We start from the raw sequence: 23051 nt of genomic DNA on the forward strand, positions 1-23051 counted from the left end.
CACATGAGTTCTCCCTTCCAGGTGGCATTTCAGTGACATGATGTCCTAGGGCAAGGGTGTACAAACTTATCAATGAACAACTATTAGATAGCCAGAATGAGAATTTCGTCATCTTGACAGTAACTCTAGACTATGGTCAATGCATACATCGTCCGACTTACCACATCTGAACAGAGGATGCATTGAAACACAGGAAATCCCAGAATGGTATTCTAAGATCTAGAGAGTATGGCTATGAGCCAGTGCTGAACCATGGCGCATGATTGAGTCAAGAGTCCGGCTGGAGCATTGGGCTGATACGACGACTCACGAGCGCGTATATCAATCGCACATCCTTTAAAATATTGAACCACCGTGTGGGCAGTCGACGACATCTCGGAGCCTGTTTGATGAGTGTATCTTTCATGTGTGGTTAAATAGGTCTACTCTTTCCGTGATAAGCTCCATTGTCATTATTTTAAATGCTCATTGCCCGTGTATACGTCATGAATGTAAAGTTAGATGTGAAGAGGAAGAGATGCAAAGCAGCTTTATAGGAGTCAGACCTTGGATGGAAGTGAGCGACATGGCTACTGTGTCCTAAGACACATCAGCTCGAACACGCTGCTCATATAGAAAACGAATATGCCATGCAAGGAGCGAAAGGCTTATGAATGAGACTGCGCCTTGTGTTCAGCCGAGACTGTACGCAGTACTCCCGGGACGAGGCCTACCCTCTGAAACCTTTGTTGCAGAGCTTTTTATTACCGCACAGATGGATTCCAAATGGGGACCGTGAAATGCAACTTTTTGTACGCGAAGCTTAGAGTTCCTGAAGTGAAGTGTCAATGAATGATTACAGATCGACAAATTCAGAGCCATGCCTTCGGAGCACTCGTATGTTGTCATAGGGAGCGAATATCATGATGATCACCCCGCGAGTAGTAGTTCGCTTGGGGATTTTGCAGTGCCTTTCAGGCTGTCAAATTGCGAAATCTAGCCAGGGCTTGATTTACGTAGATGAACGGCAGCTGCGTCATCCCTATGCTCCACGATGACTTGAAAATTGTTGTGGACGTGCTTGTTCAGCTAGATTCTAGAGAACTAAGCATTCAGGAATCTTGCTACCTAAGGTGGGATTCGCCGAGACCAGTCGTGATCACCGACTTACGCAAGACACGGGGGTATCAAGGCATCCATATTTCTGCCCTCACCCACGAACATCCACTATCTATGGTACAGGCCGTAAATGGTCAGGATAATATACCTCAGGCAGCAATGAAAGACTGTACTCCGTAGAATTGAGGGATGAAATACGGAGTATAGTCTAACTGGTAGCGGAATAGGCCTGTAGATGTTGCAAGTGCATACTCCGGATATCCTGATGGGTCAATCAGGAGAATAGGCACTTGCATAAGTACTAGTACTCTGTAGAGCCTCTTTTCAAACATTTCTCCAGAAGAGGACAGATCACCAGTTTATTGGTGGAGGAGGGCTCTCGTCGCTCTCCATTATTTGGTCTTGGGAGGAGAGTCACTACCTTACTATTTACTTTAACTTGACAAGGTATAGCGGGGCCGAACGGTAATTCCAATGGAGTAAATCCCGCAAAAGAGAAGCGGGAAAGAAAGCAAAACAAAAAAAAACAAAAACAAAAACAAAAAGAAAAGAAAACAAAAGAAAAGAGCCTGACAGAAAGTCAGCAGTCACCGACACTTGGACTCTGCCTGAGTCACCTAATTGGCTGCCGTTTGATTTCAAGCGGTCGGAGGATTGACCAGGAAGAAACCAGTGCAGCGGCTCATCGTCATGAGGCTCATGTACATAAATTGAGGTGGAGGTTGTGGCCATGAGGCTAATGCTTACTGGCCCAAGATGAAAAAGCTCTCAGAAAGGCGAGGAGTATCTAGAACATAGGTGGATGAAAGTGAAGATTAGTCGGCATGTCGTGTACTACTAGTTAGTAGTCTGTACATGTACTACGGCAGGTTCTTTGACCCGGTCCCGGCCCTACGAGCGACTTGCCAATTTCAGAAATGGTCCTTGCGAAAGCGAGCCAATACAATTGCTTACTTCCCGTTGGCAGTGTCGAACATCATATGACGAGAATGGTGATGATGATGGCAGTGATGCACTGGTGGAACTCTAAATATTTGGACACCAAGCGTTCGCAATCCTGAGATTACCATCTTGTAACGCTACATGAAAAATATCCCCTGTGTATATTCATGGCAAAAAAACTAGAAAAACGGAAGCAGGTTAAGAAAAAAACAAAAAAAAAAGAGAGAGAGAGACAGAGAGAAGGAAAAGAAATTTTCTCTATAGTTCAGTGGTTGAGATTCGGGTTCCGCGGGGACCAGAAAGGGAAAAAGGGTTCAGATTCAATCAGGAGTCTAGCCGTATTGGTGGCTATTTTCGGAACGGCTCTTCCGTGAGAAAAGAAACACAATCTGGGGGCCAAGTGGGATATTTTACTGGTACACGATTGAAAACTCAGCAACCCTTGATTGACATACATCGGGAAAAGTGGGACTTCAAGGACGCGGAGAAAGCGAGATAACGGTCCCGATCCATTTTCAAATAAAGAATGAGAATGGATAATTGAGACGGGAGAGAAAACATAGGCTGAAGTCATTGGAGATTGCGTCGTTACGGGTACGTTGGTGTATTGGGAGTAGCCGCTGAACGATGGGCTTACGGCCGAAGATCCCTGGCCAGTGGGGCGGTAAGACCACGAGTATCCAATGATGGCAGTTGGGACCCACCAGGACTTTTCCAATTGTGGCTTAGATCCCCTCGTCTATCAGGCAGACATCCAAGACGACTCAGCCTCCATCGTTGTCTTTCGTCTTCCAGACATATCATCGAATGTCTATCTCCATCATCTCCTTCGAAGTTCCATATCTACAAGGCTTCAATCCTCTGACCTCCTGCTGCCTTTTCCCACAAATTGATCTTCTCTAAGTACTACTCTATACCAACAGTTTAGAGCGCTGTCAGCCGGCTTCCGCTCCACGGGGCGCTACCCCCTTTTGTAATTCTCGATTTGAATGACCGGTTCTCGCTCTATACCCACTCCTTCACTTTGGCGTCATAACAATACCAAGAATAGTAAGAACTGCACCTCGACCACAACTACCTTTTTCTTCGTCTTCTTTTCCCTTTTGCGCCTTATCGCATTGTGCTATCGGCAGTGACCTATAGAATGGCTACTTATTTATGGACCGCTAGACTACTAAATATCGACCGACATCGCTGTGAGCGTCTCATAAACCATGTCTTCCGCTCAGCCTGTCGATGAATCAGACCGGCGTCATCCCCGACGTCGAGTACTTAACCGCCCCCCTCCCTCGCTCTCGAGTGACTCGTCACCACTCCCGTCGAATCTGCGCTTGATCAAAGGAGAAACTTTCCACTCTTCCAGCCGGCCCCGGTCCGATCGTGATCCAGTACTAGATTTAAAACTGTTACCACGCCGCTCTCCTACATGTCCTAAAGCCTTGGAAGCCATAGCTGCCGGCCAGCGGCGTATGGCCCATATCCTAAACCGCTTCGACCTTGATTCTCTTTCAACGCGCGACTCATCGGAACCCCAAGACGAGCTCCCTGTTCCTCGTGGTATCTTGAGGACACACGTTAAATCCCGTGCTTCAAAAGACGATTCTACAAAGCAATCCGAACCTACACCACAGGAGCCCAAAGAATCCCGGAAGAGGATTCGAAGAGTGAACCACCATACATCCGACAGTGGCTTGGGCAGTTCTATTGGGAGCATCGAAACCATGTCATCTACTAAGGGCAACGGTACGTAGCTGGTGACAAGTCATTCTTTGTCCGCTATGGGGCTAACTCGCCGACAGTGACAGCTGGTCAAGTGTGTCAAGCTAGCGTTGGACACAAATTGTCTGCTACTGCACGCGTTGAGATACAGGGCCGTATTCTTTTCCCCCTGCTTATGAAGGACAAGTTTCAGCTATTCCACCCTCTTGTCCGATGCGCCCATCAGCAGATCGAAAAAGACCAGCTCAAGTGTTTGCGTGACGTCGAAAAGACCCTTCTCTTTTCAACTCCTGTAAGTTGACCACCATAGTAACCCCTCGAGCATCGCTTATGTCTCCTTTAGGACGTGAAGGCGCCGACTACAGCCTGGTACTCATTCTGCCGATTCACGATTCACTGCCTTCACGAGACTTCTGGTTACCTTCGGGGCAGGGATTTGACCTTGCCCAACGATGTGCCATATTCGAACAACTACTTCCTCGACCTTATTACCCAGATCAACCGCTTCGCAAGGATCCGGGACCGGTCTCGACAAGAATCAGCAATTAACGGCGAGAAGGCCGCCATCAGGTCCATGTATGTTCATGTCCTTCGTTTCGGGAAGATGATGACTGATTGAGCAATAGTGAGCCCCGACTTACCCTTGAGGGCGGCATGTCTGAAACTGGACGGCCTGCTGAGCTTGTCATGCACAAGGATGGCAAGTCCATTTCCATGCAGACGGGAAAGCCGTACGACGAGCACGCCATCCCGACCTTCAAGCGTACACTAAGTGTGGAAACGGTCGATGAGGGAGTTGAACGGTCCATGGCCCGCCGCAAGAAGAACGCTCCCCCGATGGATATCAACCAAAAGTGCCAGTTCTGCGACAAGGTCTTGAAGCGACCATGTGATCTTACGTAAGTACTATACTCTCATCCAACATATACATGCTAACAAGTAGCAGTAAACACGAGAAGACCCACTCGCGTCCTTACAAGTGCCCTGAAAGGGGTTGCAAGTATTTCGAATTGGGCTTCCCGACCGAGAAGGAGACGGAGCGTCATTACAATGACAAGCACTGCAAGAACCCCCGCTTGTTCAGATGCCATCAGCCTGGCTGCACCTACGCATCTAAGAGGGAGAGCAATTGCAAGCAACACATGGAGAAGACGCACGGTTGGGTGTATGAACGGACAAAGAACAACGGCAAGAACAAGCCTATCAAGCAAGGTTCCGCTCAACCCACTCCCCAGACCAGCGGTATCCCATCTCCTGCTGCCTCCAACCCGACGGGCGATTTCTCTACACCCACGACAGGCCCCACGGTTTCCCCTAGTGAGCCTCCTCTCGCTTTCCCTGAGGCAATACCCTTCTCATTCGCCGACCCTCCCGTTCCAACCCAGACCGAGGACTTCCAGCTGTTCTCGAACAGTCCCACTTCGCTTGGTGGTTCTCCCTATCATAACATGAATGAAGCCCAGGGATTCCCGCCTGGCGCAAATTTCGACTTGAATCAGGCCCATGTGCCTGGTATTGGCAGTCCTGCCTCCGGATCGAGCGAGTTTCTCACACCACCCTCTGGAAGCACTCATTCACCTTATGATCCTATCAATCCATTCCCCGACAACTCACTGTTCTCCTTTGAGCCATACATGCAGCCAAAAACCGAAGAGAGCTTGTTGTTTGTGAGCGGCGGATTTGGCGATGTGCCCAGTATGTTCGAGCAGAACCCCATGGATTTTCTGACCGACCCAATGTACAACTCAACCTTCATGGGCTATGAGACTGTCCAGCCGCAGCTTGAGGCCAATCCAAATGCGCAGTTTGGACTGGATGGTTGGGATGATTTCATGTGCAAGCCCGACCAACCTTCCATGTAAAGTGGAACATTATGAATATGGTCATTTTTGTTTTAAAAATATGTGCAATACCTGTGGTGTTTGGATAGGGGCCTCGTGACTTAATGGCTTTACGGCGGATTAATGGTGTTCGAATGAGCAAGAATTTGGTATCATTGGCAGGGGGAGTTTGCATCACTATTCTTCAACAAACGCATATTTTTATCATAGCAGCATCCCAATGCTGTTGAAATTATTTTATATCGTGGATATCCGAAGTCCGGATGTCACTATTCCAAGGACACAATCGCTAGTTCCGTCTCTAATATCTGGACGACAAATTGCTAGATATCTACACTCTTGCTATTAGCTAGGAATTCCATCTCTTGTTTCAGATCATATTCATCCTTTCCTTTGTAGTCCATCGTATAGTCCGTTTCCATTTTGACTGGGGGACTCAGGATTCATGGAGTAGTACACATGAAGGCCAGAGTATACTGTCTTTGCATTTTAACAACTCCCTCGGGGGAGTGTTGCGCAATGCATGTCTCTGTCACATTACCTTCACCGTTCTTCAAGTAATGGCATAGAAAGTCAGCAGTGAGGATTTAACCAATCACTCTTGTTAACCTACTGCAGGTGGCTCCAATTGCCCAGGGAGAGAGCTCCAGGTGTGGTCACTCTTTCAACCTGTTCAAGAAAATCCACTCATTTCCGTGTTCCTAAAAATCTTAAAGTATTTCTGTACAGTGTCAAATACAGTAAACATCATGCTTCATCATATTTTATGTTACAAAATTGAAAGTCATCTACCGATATTTCTCGTAGAATCCTGCCTCCTCCATTCGCTCCTTGACCCTCTGAATGGTTTTCTCGTCGTACAGCTCTTCGGGTTTCTTATCACCCAGAAGAACTTCCTTCTCGTGCTTGGCACTCTCCTCCTTGGTCATACACACAAGGTCCTTCAGCTCGAAGGGAAGGAACTTCTGTCCTTCCTTCTCCCACTCAGGGTCAGGCACAAAGCCGCGAGCTGGCCGCTCCCATGGAACGAGAATGAGTCGGCCAGGAAGGCCGGTGATAGCACTCTTTCCTCGCCAGATTTCGTCCACAAGGAAAACGACGTCATCCTTGGTGATTGGAAGACGGAGGCCAATGACATGTTGACCAACCTCAACTCTCGCCAACCGTTCCATGAAACCCTGGGTAGCCGTCTGGACCGAATCGTATATCTTGTCCTTGCCTTTTCTGGCAATGCTGTAGTCTCTTGGGTAGCCTGCAATGTCACAGATGACATGGTTTGCCACGGTATATCCAAAGACTGCAGGCATGGTTCCAAGAACAGGTAAGATTCGTGCACGGAAATCTGGCAGAACGCTGAGCTCGCCAACCTGGCCCTTATTGAATTCTTCCTCTGCAAGCGGCAACAGACTAGCCTTGCCTGGACCGGGCTTCTCCGTCGAGAATACTACCGGGATACCAGTGCTTACTCCGAGGATCTTAAGACGTCGACGAGTGCTGCGCGAGAGAGGATCGTCCGTGCTAGTCGAGATATCACCCACTGTAACGCACGTAGGGTCGGACTTGCATCCTGCGCCCATAGAGGAAATCACGGGAATCGAGTTTGAATGGCAGTAATGTAGCAGCTCGACTTTTGAGGTAATATTATCGATACAATCCAGCACGTAATCTGGCTTTCGCCCCTTGTCGCTATCGTCCATCAACCATGGAGCAAGTAAATCATCGGCAACAGATCCGCTGAAGAGCTCGTTCCGACAGTCAAACTTAGTCCAAGGTGTAATTTGTTCCAGCCGTTTGCGGATGCAGTGCACCTTCGGCGTACCAACGTCGGCAAGCGTCGCGAGAGCATGTCGGTTTAGAGAGGATAATGTGACTTGGTCGAAATCAATCAGTCGGATTTTAGAAACACCCGACCGGGAAAGGGAGGCTGCAGCATGCGATCCGACACCTCCACATCCCACAACTATTATGAATGATGAACGAAGCTTCTCAAGCCCCTCGTCGGTGAGGAAGACACGATTGCGGGCAAGTTGTTCAAGGATAAGCTCTAAGCAAAATCAATAGTTAGCTAACAAGTCGAGACAATTGCCACAAGATATAGGTATTTACCGTCGTCATAATCTCCCATCTGCGCTCTGCGCGCAAGCGCCGCACTGCGCTCATCTTCCTTGCTCAATTGTTGTACAGGGTCTGCGCCGCCGAATTTGGTAAGCTGCATGCAGAGTTAGCAATGAAGAGCGTACTATATATAGTGCAAACAGAATACCTTCCCGGCAATATGTTTCTCATCGATACTAGGAATAGAGGCTTTCAATTCCTTGACGGCTTCTTTCCTTTTGAGCGCTTGATATCCCAAGATAGCTCCTGCAACAGCGGCCCCCGAGAGCACGGCCGTAGCGGCAAGCTGTGTCTGCTGGGAGCCAGCGTGCCGCTGTAACCAAGAAGACATTTCAACAATCTATCTCTGGCACCTTCTCTTCCGGATTCTTTGTGATTTTCTGGCTTGAGAGCGCGGGGAACAAACGTCAATGGACAGTTCAAACGATCTAGGAGCTTGTCAGGTCAATGCGCATAGGATTTAAGAATGAATAGTTCTGGGTAAAATTCTTTCAGGGCCAGGAAGTACTTACCATTGCGATTTTCCAGGATAGAGCGCCTATGCCTCATACGTAATGCCATAGAATTTCTCGGAGTCTCGCCGGCGGTCACTATACGGTCACGTGAACTACGGTCAATTAGTTCTAGACAAAACACAGATCATCTCCGGCCCTTTCTCTCTCTCTCAGCAAGTTGGTTATCTTAATCTGGCCGGCAAACCAGGTGGGTTACTTACGTGTCGTTATTCTAATCTCGAGTGTTCCCACTGACTCAAACGCGTATAGATCTTAGAATGACTGCTTTTCTTAATCCCGATGACGATAACCCTTCACTAGAGCTTTTCATGACACCTGCGTAGTATCGCACGATACAAGGCGATGGACTTTATCCTTCGCACTGTCGAATGGAAGAAGACATCATGCTGCAGTGTGGGTGATTGAGACAAGAACAGAGATCTAAGGGATTACCAAAAGCAAGTCTCTCGCGTACCTGTGGCGATGTCGCGTTGTTGTTCGCATGGTTGAACACAATATATCTTCCAAAGCTCATATCCTATATTTTTCAATGCTGAAAATCTAAGAGATAGGCTGTGCTTACACACTTTTATCTTCGTTCTTGAACCCTCGTGATTTGCTCAACTGCGGGCCCCGAAAGGAGTCCTTCGGTTTACTAACCTTGTCTTTGAAAAATGTTCTCCTCGAGATTGCTCTCCTTTCAGCTTCGATTAACCCACCCCAGCATAGCAGACGCATGTATATCCTAACTCCCCTCGCACTGTGTAACCAGGTACTTCACATATAATATGGCCAAAGAGGAAGACAGAAAAGAAAATGACCTCTCTGATTGACTCTTGACATGAGCTACTTTGCTAGCTAACAGACAAATGCTCTTGTTGTTTTCTCTGCTTTACTTCCCCTTTGTCTTTCTTCAATGAGTTCATAAGATCATGATTGCAAGCCCGGTGACGAGGTGAAACCAAAAGCCAAAGTTGTATGGTATCCGGCAATTACGTGTGCGAACACGGTTCACTGCAGCCTGGAAACCGATGAGAACCTGAGAGCTAATCTGAGGGCCAATCACCAATCCAAATGTTTTGTTTTTCTTTTTGCTGTCTTAGTAAGGATGTGCTGTTAGGGTTTGGCAGTTGAAGTACATTGTTATTCTATCTACATGAACTATGTTCAGGAAATTTCATATCGATCATTACAATCCATCTTGTTCCCGGTGTTAAGGGTGATCTTTAGCTTGGTCATTTAATCGTCTCGAAGCCTTGCCCGTAAGGTATAGAATGAAGAGTATACGGAAGAAGCAAACACGCACGGATTGCAAATAGATCATACGCTCGATTGTAGAAGAGAGGAAGGGTAGAGGTCAGGTTTCCATTGCCAGTCGCGGAGAACGAAACACGCAGATTACTACCTAGCCAACGAGAGCCAATGTTCGTTGACCCTGACGGAACTTCATCTATCGGGTGTGCATAGAATTTCCTGAAAAGCAAATGGGTATAGAGATTCTGTAAACAGATACATTGACATGTAATTAGAATCTAAAACTTCTAACGGCTAGAGCCAAGCCAGAGTCCACAGGGCCGGCAAATTCGGCCACTTCTCCTGCCAAGCCGCAAGAATTTCCGGGACCTTCTCATCGAAACTCCTTCGAGCTTCACCGGTTCCATTTTCCCAGCCTTCAGGATTATTCGCTTTGCGTTCTTGGACGGCAGCCTCGTTGAGTCGATTAGCTAGTTCGAGAATGGCCTTTCCTCCGACCAGAGCTTCCTCGTGGTTATCTTTAATATCGACATTGAATACATGGACGGGTCGGTTGAGGAGCGATCCTTTATTCATGAGATCGTCCACAACGGCATCCCAGCACCGCTCCTCACAGGTGATGATGACATCGACCACACCGCCCTCGGTCCCTAAGGCGCCTTTGTCGCCTTTCGAGACGTGGTCCACGCGGGGCATACCGGGGACCCAGTCTTGGAAGCGCTCCGGGCCCCATTTCAGGTTCCGGTTGCGTTCGAGCATGTTTAAAAGCCCGTTGTTACGATAGAGCCTCTCGTCCTTGGAGAACAATTCCTCGTACATTTGAGAATACGAGGTGGTATTGAAATTGTACACATTAGGTTGCGTAATGGATGGGCCTGGCAGACGGACCAGGGAGCCCGTCCCAAAGGAGATAACAGGGAAGGGAGACGGTGCAGTAGATAGACGGAGATGGGCTTCCATCGAACGGTTTTGGTTCGAGGCACACACCGTGCAAAATCTAAGTTTGTAAGAGTCTGACTGCTGCTCCTGGGAGGGTGCGGCTGCAGTCCCGTCTGAAGACTCGGTTTCCGTTGGTGCTGCCATGGCAGACTCAGGAGGGGGAGGGGGAGGAGGCGGGGGATCCGGAGTGGCAGTGCCCGCACTGGCTAATCGTGGATCATAGACCATGTTGCAAAGAATTATATGCAGACCAACACAAGAATAAGTGTCTATGTGTGATGAGGAAGGGGAAGGGTTCAGTAAGAATCAAGGAGGCTGGAAGATGTGTTCACTAGTAGGTCCCTGCAACGACTACGCGGCATTAGCAACGTCACACAGAAGCAATTCGGTGAGTAACGGCAGCAGAAAGCAAATTGCATTGAGTTCAGAAAGATGAAAAGCGTATAAATAGGTTTGTCCGCATAATGTTCTCGGACAGCTCCAATAATAGAGATCATCATGTAATTGGGATAAGAAGACGGGCGAAAGAAAGGAAGAGTGTCCGTACCTTAGAGGGTCGTCGCATTATCTGCAATTAGGTCTACTAACTATAATTCTGCGGCTGCGTTGGTGATGAGCAAGGGCCGCAGCCCTGGAAGATAAACAGTGAAGAAGAACTTTGCGAGTATTTTGCATCCGCGTCGAAGCTTTTGTGGTCACGCGTGCTTAGTCATCGCTAGCTTTCCCGAAGCTTCCTCAGGTATCCACTGTACATACCCACGGATGCCTCAGGAAGGGGTGGGGTCGATAACGTTCTTTGGCAAAGATTCAAGACTCCCAAACGGACACCATTTGATCTGCATATACTTTTCTAGTTTGTATTTGTGACATCTGAAAGGAAGCCTATTGGACTATACAACTACTACGTAGCTCGTATACTACCGTGCGTAGATATCAGACAAAGAATGTATGCAAGGTGTCGCACACTCTGAGGGGTAATCAAGTGAATCTCAGTAGAAAAGGTCACCCGGAATTGCCCCAGGAGTTCCCTTGCATTCTATCGTAACCTGACCAGTAAACCTCCTACTCAATAACCACAAGAGAACCCAAACACCGGGCCAGCTGTTCCAGAACAAACTAGTGAAAGAGAAGAAGTGCAAGAACTCAAGATGAAGGCAGCCTTACTCGTGGTTGACATGCAGAACGACTTCTGTCCACCTGTGCGTCGCCTTCAAAAGCTACATCATATTACCTAGAATGTCTGACACTGATTTCCAACAGCATGGGGTTCTTCCAGTCCAGGAGGGGCGCGCAATCGCACCTCTTATAAACCATTTGCTGACCTTCCGGGGTTCGCGGTACGAGTGGCCACACAAGATTACCACCCAGCAGACCATATCTCCTTTGCCAGCAGCCATCCCCCTCCCAACAATCGCCCTTTTGAGAGTGTGATCACCGTGAACAACCCAGCACCGGGGAAAGCGCACGAAACCAAACCACAGAACCTGTGGCCGGCACACTGTGTTGAGGATACCGAGGGCGCTGAGATTATCCCTGAGATCAATACCAGTAACATCGACCTATATGTGAAGAAAGGTAAGCACAGTCAGGTGGAAATGTACTCCGCTTTTGCCGATGCTTTTGGGAATGTTGATCCTTCTATCACGGCTCAATCGGTCGATGCCGATCTCAAGGAATTCCTGGCCAGTAAGGGCGTCACGGACGTCTTCGTGGTCGGGTTGGCGGGCGACTACTGCGTCAAGCATACAGCTATTGATGCCGCGAGGGTAGGCTTTAATAGTTACGTGGTTGAAGATGCCACTCGGTGTGTCGTGCCAGGTTCGGGTTGGGTCGGAGCCAAGCAGGAGTTGAGGGAGGCGGGAGTATCCATTATTCAATCGAATGGCCCTGAGATTTCTGGTCTGGCAATCTGAGCTCTCATATCGTATCGTTCAAATGTGACTGACCAGGGTGGGCTCTTTCCGAATCATTGTTTTGTTGGATGGCGGTGTGCTTCTTGTTGATCCGGTCATCATAGATAGTTGTTACCCGAACCGAACGATGATTTCAATATCAGTCTAAATAGTTCAGTTTGAGATGGAGTTACAGCTTTCGATATGTCCAATATACTAATGCAAACTGTATCCCCGATTTGATTGATACTAAAGTAGATAAGGACAAACGGTATGCCTTACCAAGGGCCACTAATGCAACGGCCTCGACGCCACAATTCTTCTAGTGACCATGTTCGATGTAATAGACTAATAGTCACATAACGATATTCCCTGACATCCGAGGGGACTTGGACTCGAATGGAATCTGATATCATACCAATTTGGACCAATATCCCTACGACGTCCATGTTATTCGATACGAAGCTACGGCATGACAGGTCTCCACTGTGACGTATGTCCGCGCATCCCTTCAATGGCGGCAACCAACTCCAGCTAACGAAAGGCTACCACCGATCACAGTGCTGTGCAGAAGAATCTCCAGCTAGGTTGAGATCTCTGATTTGTCCATCATGAAACAAGGGCGTGTAGCAGCCGGAAGCCGACAATCCCTTCTTGAATGGTTCCGGGGGCGTGGGTCATATAACGACGATCCTCGAAACCGTCGGCTGCCACGTCCCCGACCGTTATTAGGTATGGGGTAGTCAAATCACGTCTCCCTTCCTCGGGTTAAGGGATGCTCCCCCTGTTCCCACACAACACCCTATCTGTTTTTTATCTGCGAGAGGTTGTTATACACTGGCTACTGGATCTTGTATGTACGTCATGGCGACCACGCTTAGACCTTCTGCTTCCGCCGCGACTTTCGCTTTCCTCGATAGAAAGTCGGAAGCGCCCGATGTGAGGGTTCCTACGACGCTCTCGCACCAGACGACCAACCTGTCGGGCGAATCCTTGCCGTATTGGCTGGTCAACGTCCCTCCTGACAGATGGCCGGCTGAATGCCCAAGCTTTCTCCGTGGTATCTGTGAGAAGAATATCCAGATACTGTCGACTCCTGACGAACAATATGGGAGACAAGGGTGGGAACTAGTGAAGGAGATTATCCGTAAGTGTTCGACAATGTGTGTAGGGGATTATTGGGAACCGCATCTAAGTATCTAGGCACCAATCAAATCGATCGCTTCCAACGCCTTCCCAGTGATTTAAGAAAGTATCTCGAATATAAGGAGTGGATTGTTGCCGAGTATGGGTCAGTCATGCGATTTGTTGTAAGGGAGCGACTACGCTGGGGGGAGGGCAGTCCTGACGACCTCAAACCCAGAGGGCGCCCGTTCGAGTTTGACGGTGAGTTCATGTTCAATCTCGCGGGATATGGGTCTCTGAGCCCAGTCGCTGATGGTATTTGTAGAGGATATTCGAATTTTGTACAACGACTGGCCGTACGGAATCGAAAAAGATATCATCCATTTAGTGGTGTGGACCAAGTTTGAGCTGGAAGATGATCCGGTGACCGACGATCTGACACCGCAGGCCAGGCAGAAGATCGATAACTATGTGAAGAAGACGTTTTGCTCGCGAGTACCATCAGAGAAAGTATGTATCCCGTGCGTGTGGTGGTTATGATGTCTGCTGCCTTCGTGATTCCGTCCCATGGTCAAGTGACGACTGACCATCATTGTAGGTCATCTGGTTCAAAAACTGGAAGTCTCTCAAGTCAGTGCATGCGGTAGAACACTTTCATGTCATGTTATATAAACCAGATCCAGAATTCCTGAAGGAAATCACTGGAGGGGATGTACCGATGGTTGCAAGGACATGAGGGTTGTTTATGAATGGAGGTTCTCGACCGTTGCTGCTTCAAAGCGAGAGAGATCCCGCCGTCTTTTTTTTCTACTTTGGCGCTGATTTGGATTGGATATGTTTCGGGTTAGTTAAATTATGCTTGTTTTCGTCTTAGTGCCGTCCAGGGTCATGGTTTTTTTTCCCTTTCACTCCTTTCTTTTTCTTTTTTTTTTTTTCTTTTTTTTTTTTTCCCCAGATGACTAGCTCTAGGCTATCTTGTATAGAAGTTGATAGGATAGAGTCACTAATCCAAGACCGCCACTCGAGGGGTTGCCTGTATAGAATGGCTGGATGTATGTATAGTAACAATACTGCAAACCGAAGTACTCCGTAAATTACTGGCGTCATGGAAATGGAACATTCATCGAACAAGCTCCGAAGACGATGAGAAACTCTGAATGGCTACGCAATCCCCACTTGCCAAGATGTACTTACGGCCCCTCTATCGATGGAGCTCTCGGAGGATCGGTGAGAAAAACTTCCTTCGTTGAGCATGTGTCTAGGGGACATTCTCTATGGCTCAATGATTCCACAGGTCTCTGACCATGAATGATGCAAACCTTACTGTATGCAAAAGAAGTTCTTTCAGCTTAGATCTACCCTTAGTCAAAAGAGGGGTACATACATGAACTGCATACATATACCACTGTGATATACCACTGTGGCATGGATGTCTGTAGGTATCGGGGTGAATGGTGGGATATGGGAGATGATCTTCTGTTGAGATTCAAGCATTCCTTTTTCAGAGCATACTAATCTTTCTCTTTTTTTTTCCCTCGAGTATCCACCGCAGCTTATATAAATCATAACCCACCTCAGCGGGTACCGATTTCCTCTTCCTCGTTTTTCTTTTCTAATACAAATTCTCTTTGATTGTTGAGGGATTTTTTGAGGGACAGAAATCTGGGGTGTAGTTCCTTGTCTTTCATTCCTTATGAACCTGATTGATATCAGGTGATTGAATTGCAGTCCAACCACACGTTGTTGTGTTTTCTTTTTTTTTATTGATTTAAAGAAGGAACAAAAACAGAAGAAGAGAACGAATACGAACTTAAAAATATCCCCAACGCGACTACTACTATTTACCACGACGACGACTTCTATTCTGCCCCAAGCGACACAACCAACAAGATTGTTCATTGTACTGTACTTGTTCCTAGGTAGTAGGCAGTCATGGCCATACTGTCGCATATCCGCCGCCCGTCGTCGTTGGCGAGTCCTGCTACGAGTAAGTTACATACTTGACTTTACAGACCTTAAACGTCACCTTTCCGCCTTTTTTTTTTTTTTATTTTCTTTTTCTTTTTCTTTTTTGGTCATATTTCCCTCCCACCTTCAAAACGTCATCCCCTCTTCTCTTACTCCAGTCCCCCTCCTTCCTTCCTTTCCCCCCATACTTTACACCTACCTTACATACATAACATAACGGCCATACATACATTCTTATTTTTGTAGTTCCATTTCTCTCTCCCCTCAACACCATATAGTTGGCATCCCTCCATTTTTTCTTATACCTCTTCTCTCCTCCCCTCCCACCATGTCTGCTGACTGGGGCTCCTTCTTCAACTCCTCAGGTAACCGTTCATCTACGGATGAACCCAATGTTGTGGTCGGGGATGATGACACCGAACCCGACCAGGGTAATGGTACGTAGAACAAAAAAGAAAAGAGAACAAAAATTCTGCCCGTTGTCAAGAGCATGAGAGAACTCTCTTGCGGTGACATCTCCTAGGGAGCTTAAAAGCTGACCTCTCAGTCCTGTCGCACATTATCAGCCAGCTCCGTCCCGGAGCTGATCTGAGTCGGGTGGTGCTGCCTACCTTTATTCTAGAACCACGGTCCATGTTGGAGCGGATCACCAAGTATGTGCTATAGCTGTTGGTACTGCGTCGATCAGAACTAATATTACCTTGTCACTAGCTTCATGGCCCATCCGGAGACCCTTCTGCCCATGCCCACCGTCGATGATCCCCTCGAACGCTTCGTCTCCGTGGTCAAGTTCTACTTGAGCGGTTGGCACATCAAGCCTCCGTATGTCTGCTCTTGTGGCTCTCTATCACACGGGTGATCCGGAACCTTCGCTAACACTCTACGACAGAGGTGTGAAGAAACCGCTCAACCCGATTCTAGGAGAAACCTTTACTGGCTACTGGGATTATCCGGATGGAACCCGCGGATACTATATCGCCGAACAAACCTCCCACCACCCTCCCAAATCGAGCTATTTCTTCATGGCCCCCGAGCACGGTATCCGGATAGACGGGACGCTGATCCCCCGCAGCAAGTTCTTGGGTAACTCGGCCGGAAGCATGATGGAGGGAATCGCCATTTTGCGCTTTTTGAACCGCGGTTCGAACAAGGACAGGGGCGAGCGATAGTATGTTTCGCCCATGTCTGCCTCCGTTTGTGGCGCTGCTACTAACGTCAACTCTAGCATCTTGACTCAGCCGAATATGTACGCCCGGAATATTCTAATCGGAAAGATGAAATATGAGCTAGGCGACCACAGTTATGTCAGATGCCCGGAGAACAATCTGGTTGCCGATATCGAGTTCAAGACCAAGGGCTACTTCACGGGCTCCTATAACCAAATTGGGGGGACGATCAAGAACAGCGAGACCGGCCAGGTATACTATGAATTGTCCGGCTATTGGAACAAGGAGATGTTCATTACAGATGTCCAGGTATGTTTGTTCCCTTCCCCACAAAAAGGCATCTACCAGCCTCGGATATCTAACTGGCGCAGACCCACAAGAAAGAACTTCTATTCAACGCAAGCACTGCCGTCCATACCCCTCCCCATGTGCGGCCCATCGCACAGCAGGGCGAACGCGAGTCGCAGCGGCTGTGGCAGACTACCGTCAAGGCGCTCGAGGAACGGAATCACGAAGTGGCCACGGATGAAAAGACAAAGATTGAAGATCGCCAGCGAGAAGAAGCGGCCAAGCGGACCAATGACGGGGTGGAATGGCATCCGAAACTCTTCCGTCGGGTTCAGGGAGGCCCTGGCGGTGCCGACGAAGGCGAGGAAGATCTTGACTGGATCATCAACGCACAAGTGTAAGTTCTCCACAGGCGTGCGGGATGGGTTCAAACTCACGAGAGTCGCAGTGATTCGCACAATCCCGAATTGGCCACCAAGCAAATTTTATCCATTGCCCCGATCTTAGAAGGTCAGACCGAGTCCTCTCAATACCAAATCCCACCTCACAAAGAGGGGCACGAGGCGGCTCCACCTGATCACAACGGTGCCGCCCCGAGCGCAGCTCAGCCCGCATCCTCCGCGAGTGAAATGCCCGAAGAGGTGCAGCGCAAAGACACGCAAACATCGGATGTCGACACCTTCGTGGACGCTAAACCGTGACCGCATCTCCGTTGGGGATACGTGTGACTCGCATCTCGGCGGTTTAGTATCTAACCACCGCATCTCGAACCAAATCCAGGTCTCGGAAGGTCCATGAGATGACACAAAAAAGGGGAGTTTGAGAAGCATAAAAAGAAATGGTAGCGCAAACCGGAGTTACAAACGTGGTTAGCCTGTGGTGATGGAGCGAATGAAGGGATGTGACTGACTGACTGATTTGACTGTACATCAGAAAGTCCTGTCGCACCCTATGACTCCAGGCCCATGTTCAAAACCAGGTTTCGACCGATGTGCCCTACCGAACCTCTACTGGATACCCGATTGAATATTCTGTCTTTATAATTATTATATCACGTGGCAAAAAATAAAGGGTTGGTTGGTCGGCATACATATAGGAGTATAAGAAGGACGGATGGGAGCATAGAATCTGTCGATGAAGTGGTTATCCTAATATGCAGTTTAAAGTCGTGCTATTCCACAATATAATCAAATACGTTTAGTTCTATTTTCATTCGAACCATACATAGCGGATAAGATAAGATTCTAATAGGTTGTATATTGTATGTGTTATGATCTTTAATATTAACATGGTACATTGAACTCCATTGGTATCACGGACAGTAACCACCAAGACAACCGACACGATCAACGCCGATACCACCAACACCAAGAGACGAAATGCATAGACTCAACGACAACAGAGAGAGGGGGCGCGCCCAAAAAAAAAAAAGTAAAGTAAAGAAGGGAACCCGAATCAAGCAGAGAATAATTCCCCTCTCTGCCCAGCACCCCTCTCCAACTCCCGTCGTCGACTATTCTTACTCGCAGACCCACCGCCTTCTTTCTCCTCCCGCGCCTCATCCTGCTGCTCCATCTGCTCCTCGATCTCCTTCTCCGTATCCTCCCGCAGGCCCAGAATATCCGGCGGAATAAAACTCATCTGCACGCTGGGCGCGCCCTGCATATACCGCAACTGCTCGTGGATGGACTGGACGAGGCCGGACAGGTAGCTGCGCGGGTTCTTATTCTCGAGCTTGCGCATCTCGCTCAGCGGCGGGAAGAGCGAGTAATCTGGGCCGAAGTGGTTGCGGAAGGCGACGGTGTCGGGGATGTTGGGGTCGATGGTATCCTGGGCGTCGATGAGGATGGAGGTTTCGTGGGCCCAGGCGCGGGAGACGTTGCGGGGGGTGTAGCCGCCGCCGCCGACGACGAGGAGGGGGAGACCGAAGGTTTTGACGTAGGCGACGCAGGCGCCGTGGGCGGCAACGTTCAGGTTGAAGCAACCGAGGCGGTCGCAGCCGAGAGAGTCGGCGCCACATTGGAGGACAATTGCGCCGGGTTGATAGGTTGAGATGCAGGAGCCGACGACCTCGCGGAAGAGACGGATGTAGGATTCGTCGTCAATGCCGTCGTGGAGGGGTACGTTGACGGCGTGGTGTGCGCCTGGGTTCAGTGGGTGGGTTGGTCCGGTGCTGTCTAGGGCGCCGGTGCCTGGAAAGAAGTTGTCCTTGTCATATTTGTGGAAAGAGACGGTCAGAACGCGGTCGGTGGACCAGAAGGCTTGCTCGACGCCGTCGCCGTGGTGCACGTCAATGTCGATGTACATGACGCGCGGGTGCAGGCGGAGGAGCTGTAGGATGCCGAGGACGATGTCATTCACGTAGCAGAAGCCGCTGGCCTCGGCCTTTTTGGCGTGATGAAGCCCGCCGGACCAGTTGATTGCGATTTCGGATTGGTTGTTGCAAAGCTTGCGAGCAGCGTCGATGGAGCCGCCAGCGTAGAGGGAGCAGTAGTTGTACAGGCCATCGAAGATGGGGCAGTCGTCGCCGAAGTTGAAGCGCGCAATATTCTCGCCTTGCTCCGGGTTCTCCATGTCGCCAGGAATGACCTGGCGGAGGAAATCCAAGTAGTCTGTTTTGTGAAACTCGGCCATCTCTTCGTAGGTCGCTTCGCGAGCGAGATACAGGTCCATCGCGTGGTGCATGCCGTAGGCCATGACGAGTTGTTTGGTCAAAGTCAGACGCCAGGGTTTCATCGGGTGCGATTGACCGAAATGGTGCGGTTCGACAGCTGGGTTGGCATGCCAGGAGACACGGTAGCCTTTGGGGCGAGCGATCCCATTTTGTTGGCGTTCATGGATGGTCTTGTGGTCGAGGGTGAGGGTAGGAGTGGAGGAGGAAGGAGGGGGGTATTCTTGGACAATGGCAGAGCGTGCCATGATGTGAATGGGGAATGGGGAATGAAGAGAGAGGACAGGAAGAGTAGGGAAATGAGAAGAGGTGTCAGGTATCGAGAAAAGAGCCCCACTAGGAGAGCATTCTCAGAACATTCTGAGGCGGTAAAAGTGGAGGAGCGAAGGCAAGAGGTGCAGAAGAAGAAGATACGATAAGCGGAAGAAATCCCCAGACGTCGGAATGCCAAGGAAACCCCGAGTTATCCCCGAACCTTACTTAAGCTGTTCCCGATGTCGGCTTTTACCGCACCTTGATATCATCGATGTTCGCCTTCTTTTCCACCCCGATAGCTTAATAAAGCTTGTCGGTAAGTTTCCTACTGTAGAACGCTCTGAACTGCCGACCCTGTTACCCGGTGTAACTCCCTCTAGTGCATATGAAGTGGTGGATCCAGGAGGTCACCTTTAAATCGTTTAGACCAGGCATAGTTTCAAACCAAGACTGTTACTGCCCAACCTATCCCTAAACTTGGTCTCCATCAACGACTACCTCCTACACCTGACCCCCAACTAAATCCCTGCAGCACATACATACAATGCCGATGGTAACAGCAGCTACTGGTCTTCGGCGCACTCTTGAAGACCCAAACTCGTTCGTTGTCGCCCCCGGTGTATATGATGGCCTCTCTGCACGGATTGCGCTCTCCGTGGGCTTCGACGCCCTGTACATGGTAAATCAAACTCGTTGGTCCCTCCACATCCTCTCTAACTCTCATAGACGGGTGCTGGTACCGCCGCCTCTGTGCACGGACAAGCCGACCTGGGAATCTGCACTCTGAATGACATGCGCGCCAACGCCGAAATGCTCTCAAATCTTTCGCCAACTACACCCGTCATCGCAGATGCTGACACTGGGTACGGCGGTCCGATCATGGTCGCCCGTACGACCGAACAATACTCCCGCTCTGGCGTAGCAGCCTTCCACATCGAGGACCAAGTGCAGACAAAGCGCTGCGGGCATCTGGGAGGGAAGATCCTTGTGGACACGGACACCTATGTGACGCGCATTCGTGCGGCAGTGCAGGCGCGAAAGCGCATCGGTAGTGATATTGTGGTTATTGCCCGGACAGACTCCCTCCAGACACACGGTTACGAGGAGAGTGTAGCACGTCTACGAGCAGCACGGGACGCTGGCGCAGACGTAGGTTTCCTTGAGGGAATTACGTCCAAGGAAATGGCCAGGCAGGTGGTAAAGGAGCTGGCTCCATGGCCGATGCTGCTGAACATGGTCGAGCATGGGGCGACCCCGTCGATCTCGGCGGCTGAGGCTAAGGAGATGGGATTCCGTATCATCATCTTCCCGTTCGCTGGTCTGGGACCCGCCTGTGCAGCCATGCGCGAGGCAATGGAAAAACTGAAGGTAGACGGTATCCCGGGCTTGTCCAAGGAGATGACTCCGCAGATGTTGTTCCGGGTCTGCGGGCTAGATGAGAGTGTTAAAGTCGATGCAGAGGCTGGCGGAGCGGCATTTGAAGGTGGTGTTGATCTGAAGTAAGAGGTACGCCGCACTGTACGGTGAATGAGGATCAGCTGGGACCATATGAGTAACAGCATTGACGATGGTCATCTTGAACTTGAAATAACCACGGTGTCTCCGTATTGCATGATATCGAATGCAGAGTTTTTGTTTGCATTATGATACCTTGGTCTCCATTTTTTGTAATGCCTCGCAAAGTTTTCGTATGTTTCAGGATTAGTATGCACGGTGTCTGTCGGACAAGGGGAGCGGGAGACCACTATGCTTTACCCGGGTACACTGCCCCAGCACTACTCCATAAACGTAGCGTATTTCTTCCTTGGTCATGATGCCGCGTCACCAGCATACGATGCAGTAATTATACTCAGTGCTCGTCTAGTCAAAGAAGGTCAAACAGAGTATGATCTTTGTTTGGCCTTGTGCGACTTGGACGGTGGATAGTATTGAGCTCACCGATGATCACGAGTGCCTTACTATATGACGATAGCAAGGACTCTCCTGTCCCGGGATGAAATGGAGCTGCAGGTGATGCCAAGATCACTATATGATGCTGTGTCACGGCCGATAGCTGTCAGGTCCGTACCTGGTAGGGATTAACGGGCTCCGGGAGTCCGTCATGAACAGTGCGCATTGTATGCCAAGAAGCTAAAGACAAGGTTATAGATACGTTAAGGATGCTCGTAAAAGGCATCCCAATCTTCCTCTGAAGGGAAACTGAGCCAGCCTGTCGACGGCCGAAAGTACTCAAGGCTCAAGCACAGCGTAGATACTCCGCATGGCGTACCCCGTATGCAAGTCGAACGGATTCGGGGATAACTCTAAATCCAAGTGATGAGCTTGGCGGGCATCACATGATCCCTGCTTTGCCGACTGCCGACATAAGGTTTCAGGGATCATCCAAGACAGCTTACGAGTCCCTGGTCCGTGTGGGTGTCGGCCAGTATATTGATGGGCCAAAAAGGGTGAACCTAAGAATATCCCCGGCTCAAATTTGGAGCGAGGAAAGTTGCTGCAGACATGAGATGAAGTCAGTCGATGTAATCTCCGGTTTCATGGTCAGCCCTTGCTTGGTTCCGTCGCCAACCGTGGAACGCGAACCCACAACAGTGTTGTTTATTTATATCCCAATTGTGTAGCTGTGTAATTGCCATTACCCCCGGATGCCTGTCTCCCTCATTTCCGATTTTGCATGGCGCCGAGATTTTCAAGTGAGGGTAGTAGGGAGATATTCCAGAAGCGTCCTAGGCATCTCTGCTTCAGCGAACTGTCTTGGGACTAACCGGTGGCAATGGCAGTTGTGGGCTTGGCCACAGGCACGGGCGACCATTGTGGATCTGACTCCTTCGTTAGCCCGGAATCCTGTTGTGCCGACCATCATTGACCCACGACAGTCGCTATGAACTGGCTGGAAGGGTCTATGGAGTCTCTGTCGGTGTCGCCTACCTTGACAGAGACTCTGGGATTGAGACTGGGAGGAGGGAAAGGAATGCAGGCTGTAATTGCGAAAATGGTTCATTACAGTCAAGGATCAGTAAGGTACAGTATCTCAGTTAAAAGAATGGAACTTTTAATGGAGAGTACCTCATTATTCGAGATGAGGCGTTGGGAGCCCAGCAAGTACTGTGGTCCTTTCGTGTTGGGGGTGAGCGATACCGTACCTAGTACCAATCAGCAGGTACTAGTCATCGTTGCCTACTGTTGGCCGAGTACTACTAGTAGTACTAGTATGTACTTACGGTACGGACTCCGCGTACTGTACCTGACATTGCGGTGAACGGCGGAAGAGGGGCATCCATTGA

At 49.4% G+C, this 23051-nt stretch overlaps 8 protein-coding genes across 8 annotated transcripts; 5 read left to right on the forward strand and 3 right to left on the reverse strand.

Moving 5' to 3' along the window:
• Positions 1-2859: 2859 nt before the first annotated feature.
• ace1 (putative C2H2 transcription factor (Ace1)) lies at positions 2860-5621 on the forward strand (the record flags this gene model as incomplete). The annotated part of the gene is made up of 6 exons (XM_015551096.1): positions 2860-3090; positions 3211-3783; positions 3840-4051; positions 4103-4335; positions 4386-4658; positions 4706-5621. Exons 2-6 carry the CDS (start codon positions 3255-3257, stop codon positions 5619-5621), a joined length of 2163 nt encoding a protein of 720 aa, XP_015406367.1. The 5' UTR covers positions 2860-3090; positions 3211-3254.
• Positions 5622-6388: 767 nt separating this feature from the next.
• Positions 6389-8046, reverse strand: ANOM_005840 (tRNA threonylcarbamoyladenosine dehydratase; the record flags this gene model as incomplete). Its single annotated transcript, XM_015551097.1, has 3 exons — positions 6389-7644; positions 7707-7809; positions 7864-8046. The coding sequence occupies 3 exons, from the start codon at positions 8044-8046 to the stop codon at positions 6389-6391; spliced, it is 1542 nt and encodes a 513-aa protein (XP_015406378.1).
• A 1711-nt stretch (positions 8047-9757) lies between these two features.
• On the reverse strand, positions 9758-10630 carry ssuA (RNA polymerase II subunit A C-terminal domain phosphatase; the record flags this gene model as incomplete). The annotated part of the gene is made up of 1 exon (XM_015551098.1): positions 9758-10630. One exon carries the CDS (start codon positions 10628-10630, stop codon positions 9758-9760), a length of 873 nt encoding a protein of 290 aa, XP_015406379.1.
• Positions 10631-11550: 920 nt separating this feature from the next.
• ANOM_005842 (putative isochorismatase family hydrolase) lies at positions 11551-12315 on the forward strand (the record flags this gene model as incomplete). Its single annotated transcript, XM_015551099.1, has 2 exons — positions 11551-11605; positions 11663-12315. 2 exons carry the CDS (start codon positions 11551-11553, stop codon positions 12313-12315), a joined length of 708 nt encoding a protein of 235 aa, XP_015406380.1.
• A 725-nt stretch (positions 12316-13040) lies between these two features.
• ANOM_005843 (GIG1 family protein) lies at positions 13041-14223 on the forward strand (the record flags this gene model as incomplete). The annotated part of the gene is made up of 4 exons (XM_015551100.1): positions 13041-13441; positions 13498-13680; positions 13745-13929; positions 14018-14223. Coding segments are annotated over 4 exons (816 nt in total), but the record flags the coding sequence as incomplete, so codon positions are not given.
• A 1461-nt stretch (positions 14224-15684) lies between these two features.
• Positions 15685-18020, forward strand: ANOM_005844 (OSBP family protein). The gene is made up of 7 exons (XM_015551101.1): positions 15685-15824; positions 15911-16040; positions 16099-16209; positions 16277-16555; positions 16613-16862; positions 16925-17238; positions 17290-18020. Exons 1-7 carry the CDS (start codon positions 15716-15718, stop codon positions 17540-17542), a joined length of 1446 nt encoding a protein of 481 aa, XP_015406382.1. The 5' UTR covers positions 15685-15715; the 3' UTR covers positions 17543-18020.
• Positions 18021-18296: 276 nt separating this feature from the next.
• On the reverse strand, positions 18297-19760 carry hosA (histone deacetylase HOS2; the record flags this gene model as incomplete). The annotated part of the gene is made up of 1 exon (XM_015551102.1): positions 18297-19760. The coding sequence occupies one exon, from the start codon at positions 19758-19760 to the stop codon at positions 18297-18299; it is 1464 nt and encodes a 487-aa protein (XP_015406383.1).
• A 551-nt stretch (positions 19761-20311) lies between these two features.
• ANOM_005846 (isocitrate lyase/PEP mutase family protein) lies at positions 20312-21270 on the forward strand (the record flags this gene model as incomplete). The annotated part of the gene is made up of 2 exons (XM_015551103.1): positions 20312-20446; positions 20494-21270. 2 exons carry the CDS (start codon positions 20312-20314, stop codon positions 21268-21270), a joined length of 912 nt encoding a protein of 303 aa, XP_015406384.1.
• Positions 21271-23051: the final 1781 nt, after the last annotated feature.

The sequence above is a fragment of the Aspergillus nomiae genome, assembly GCF_001204775.2.
Source record: "Aspergillus nomiae NRRL 13137 chromosome Unknown contig00156, whole genome shotgun sequence".
Lineage (NCBI taxonomy): Eukaryota > Fungi > Ascomycota > Eurotiomycetes > Eurotiales > Aspergillaceae > Aspergillus > Aspergillus nomiae.

Excerpts from the sequence above, each read along its gene's own strand:
- ANOM_005844 (XM_015551101.1), top strand. The coding sequence starts at position 15,716 with ATGTCTGCTGACTGGGGCTCCTTCTTCAACTCCTCAGGTAACCGTTCA. Across the intron at positions 16,041-16,098 it reads ATGTTGGAGCGGATCACCAA|CTTCATGGCCCATCCGGAGA; the intron begins GTATGTGCTATA and ends CCTTGTCACTAG. Across the intron at positions 16,863-16,924 it reads TGTTCATTACAGATGTCCAG|ACCCACAAGAAAGAACTTCT; the intron begins GTATGTTTGTTC and ends TAACTGGCGCAG.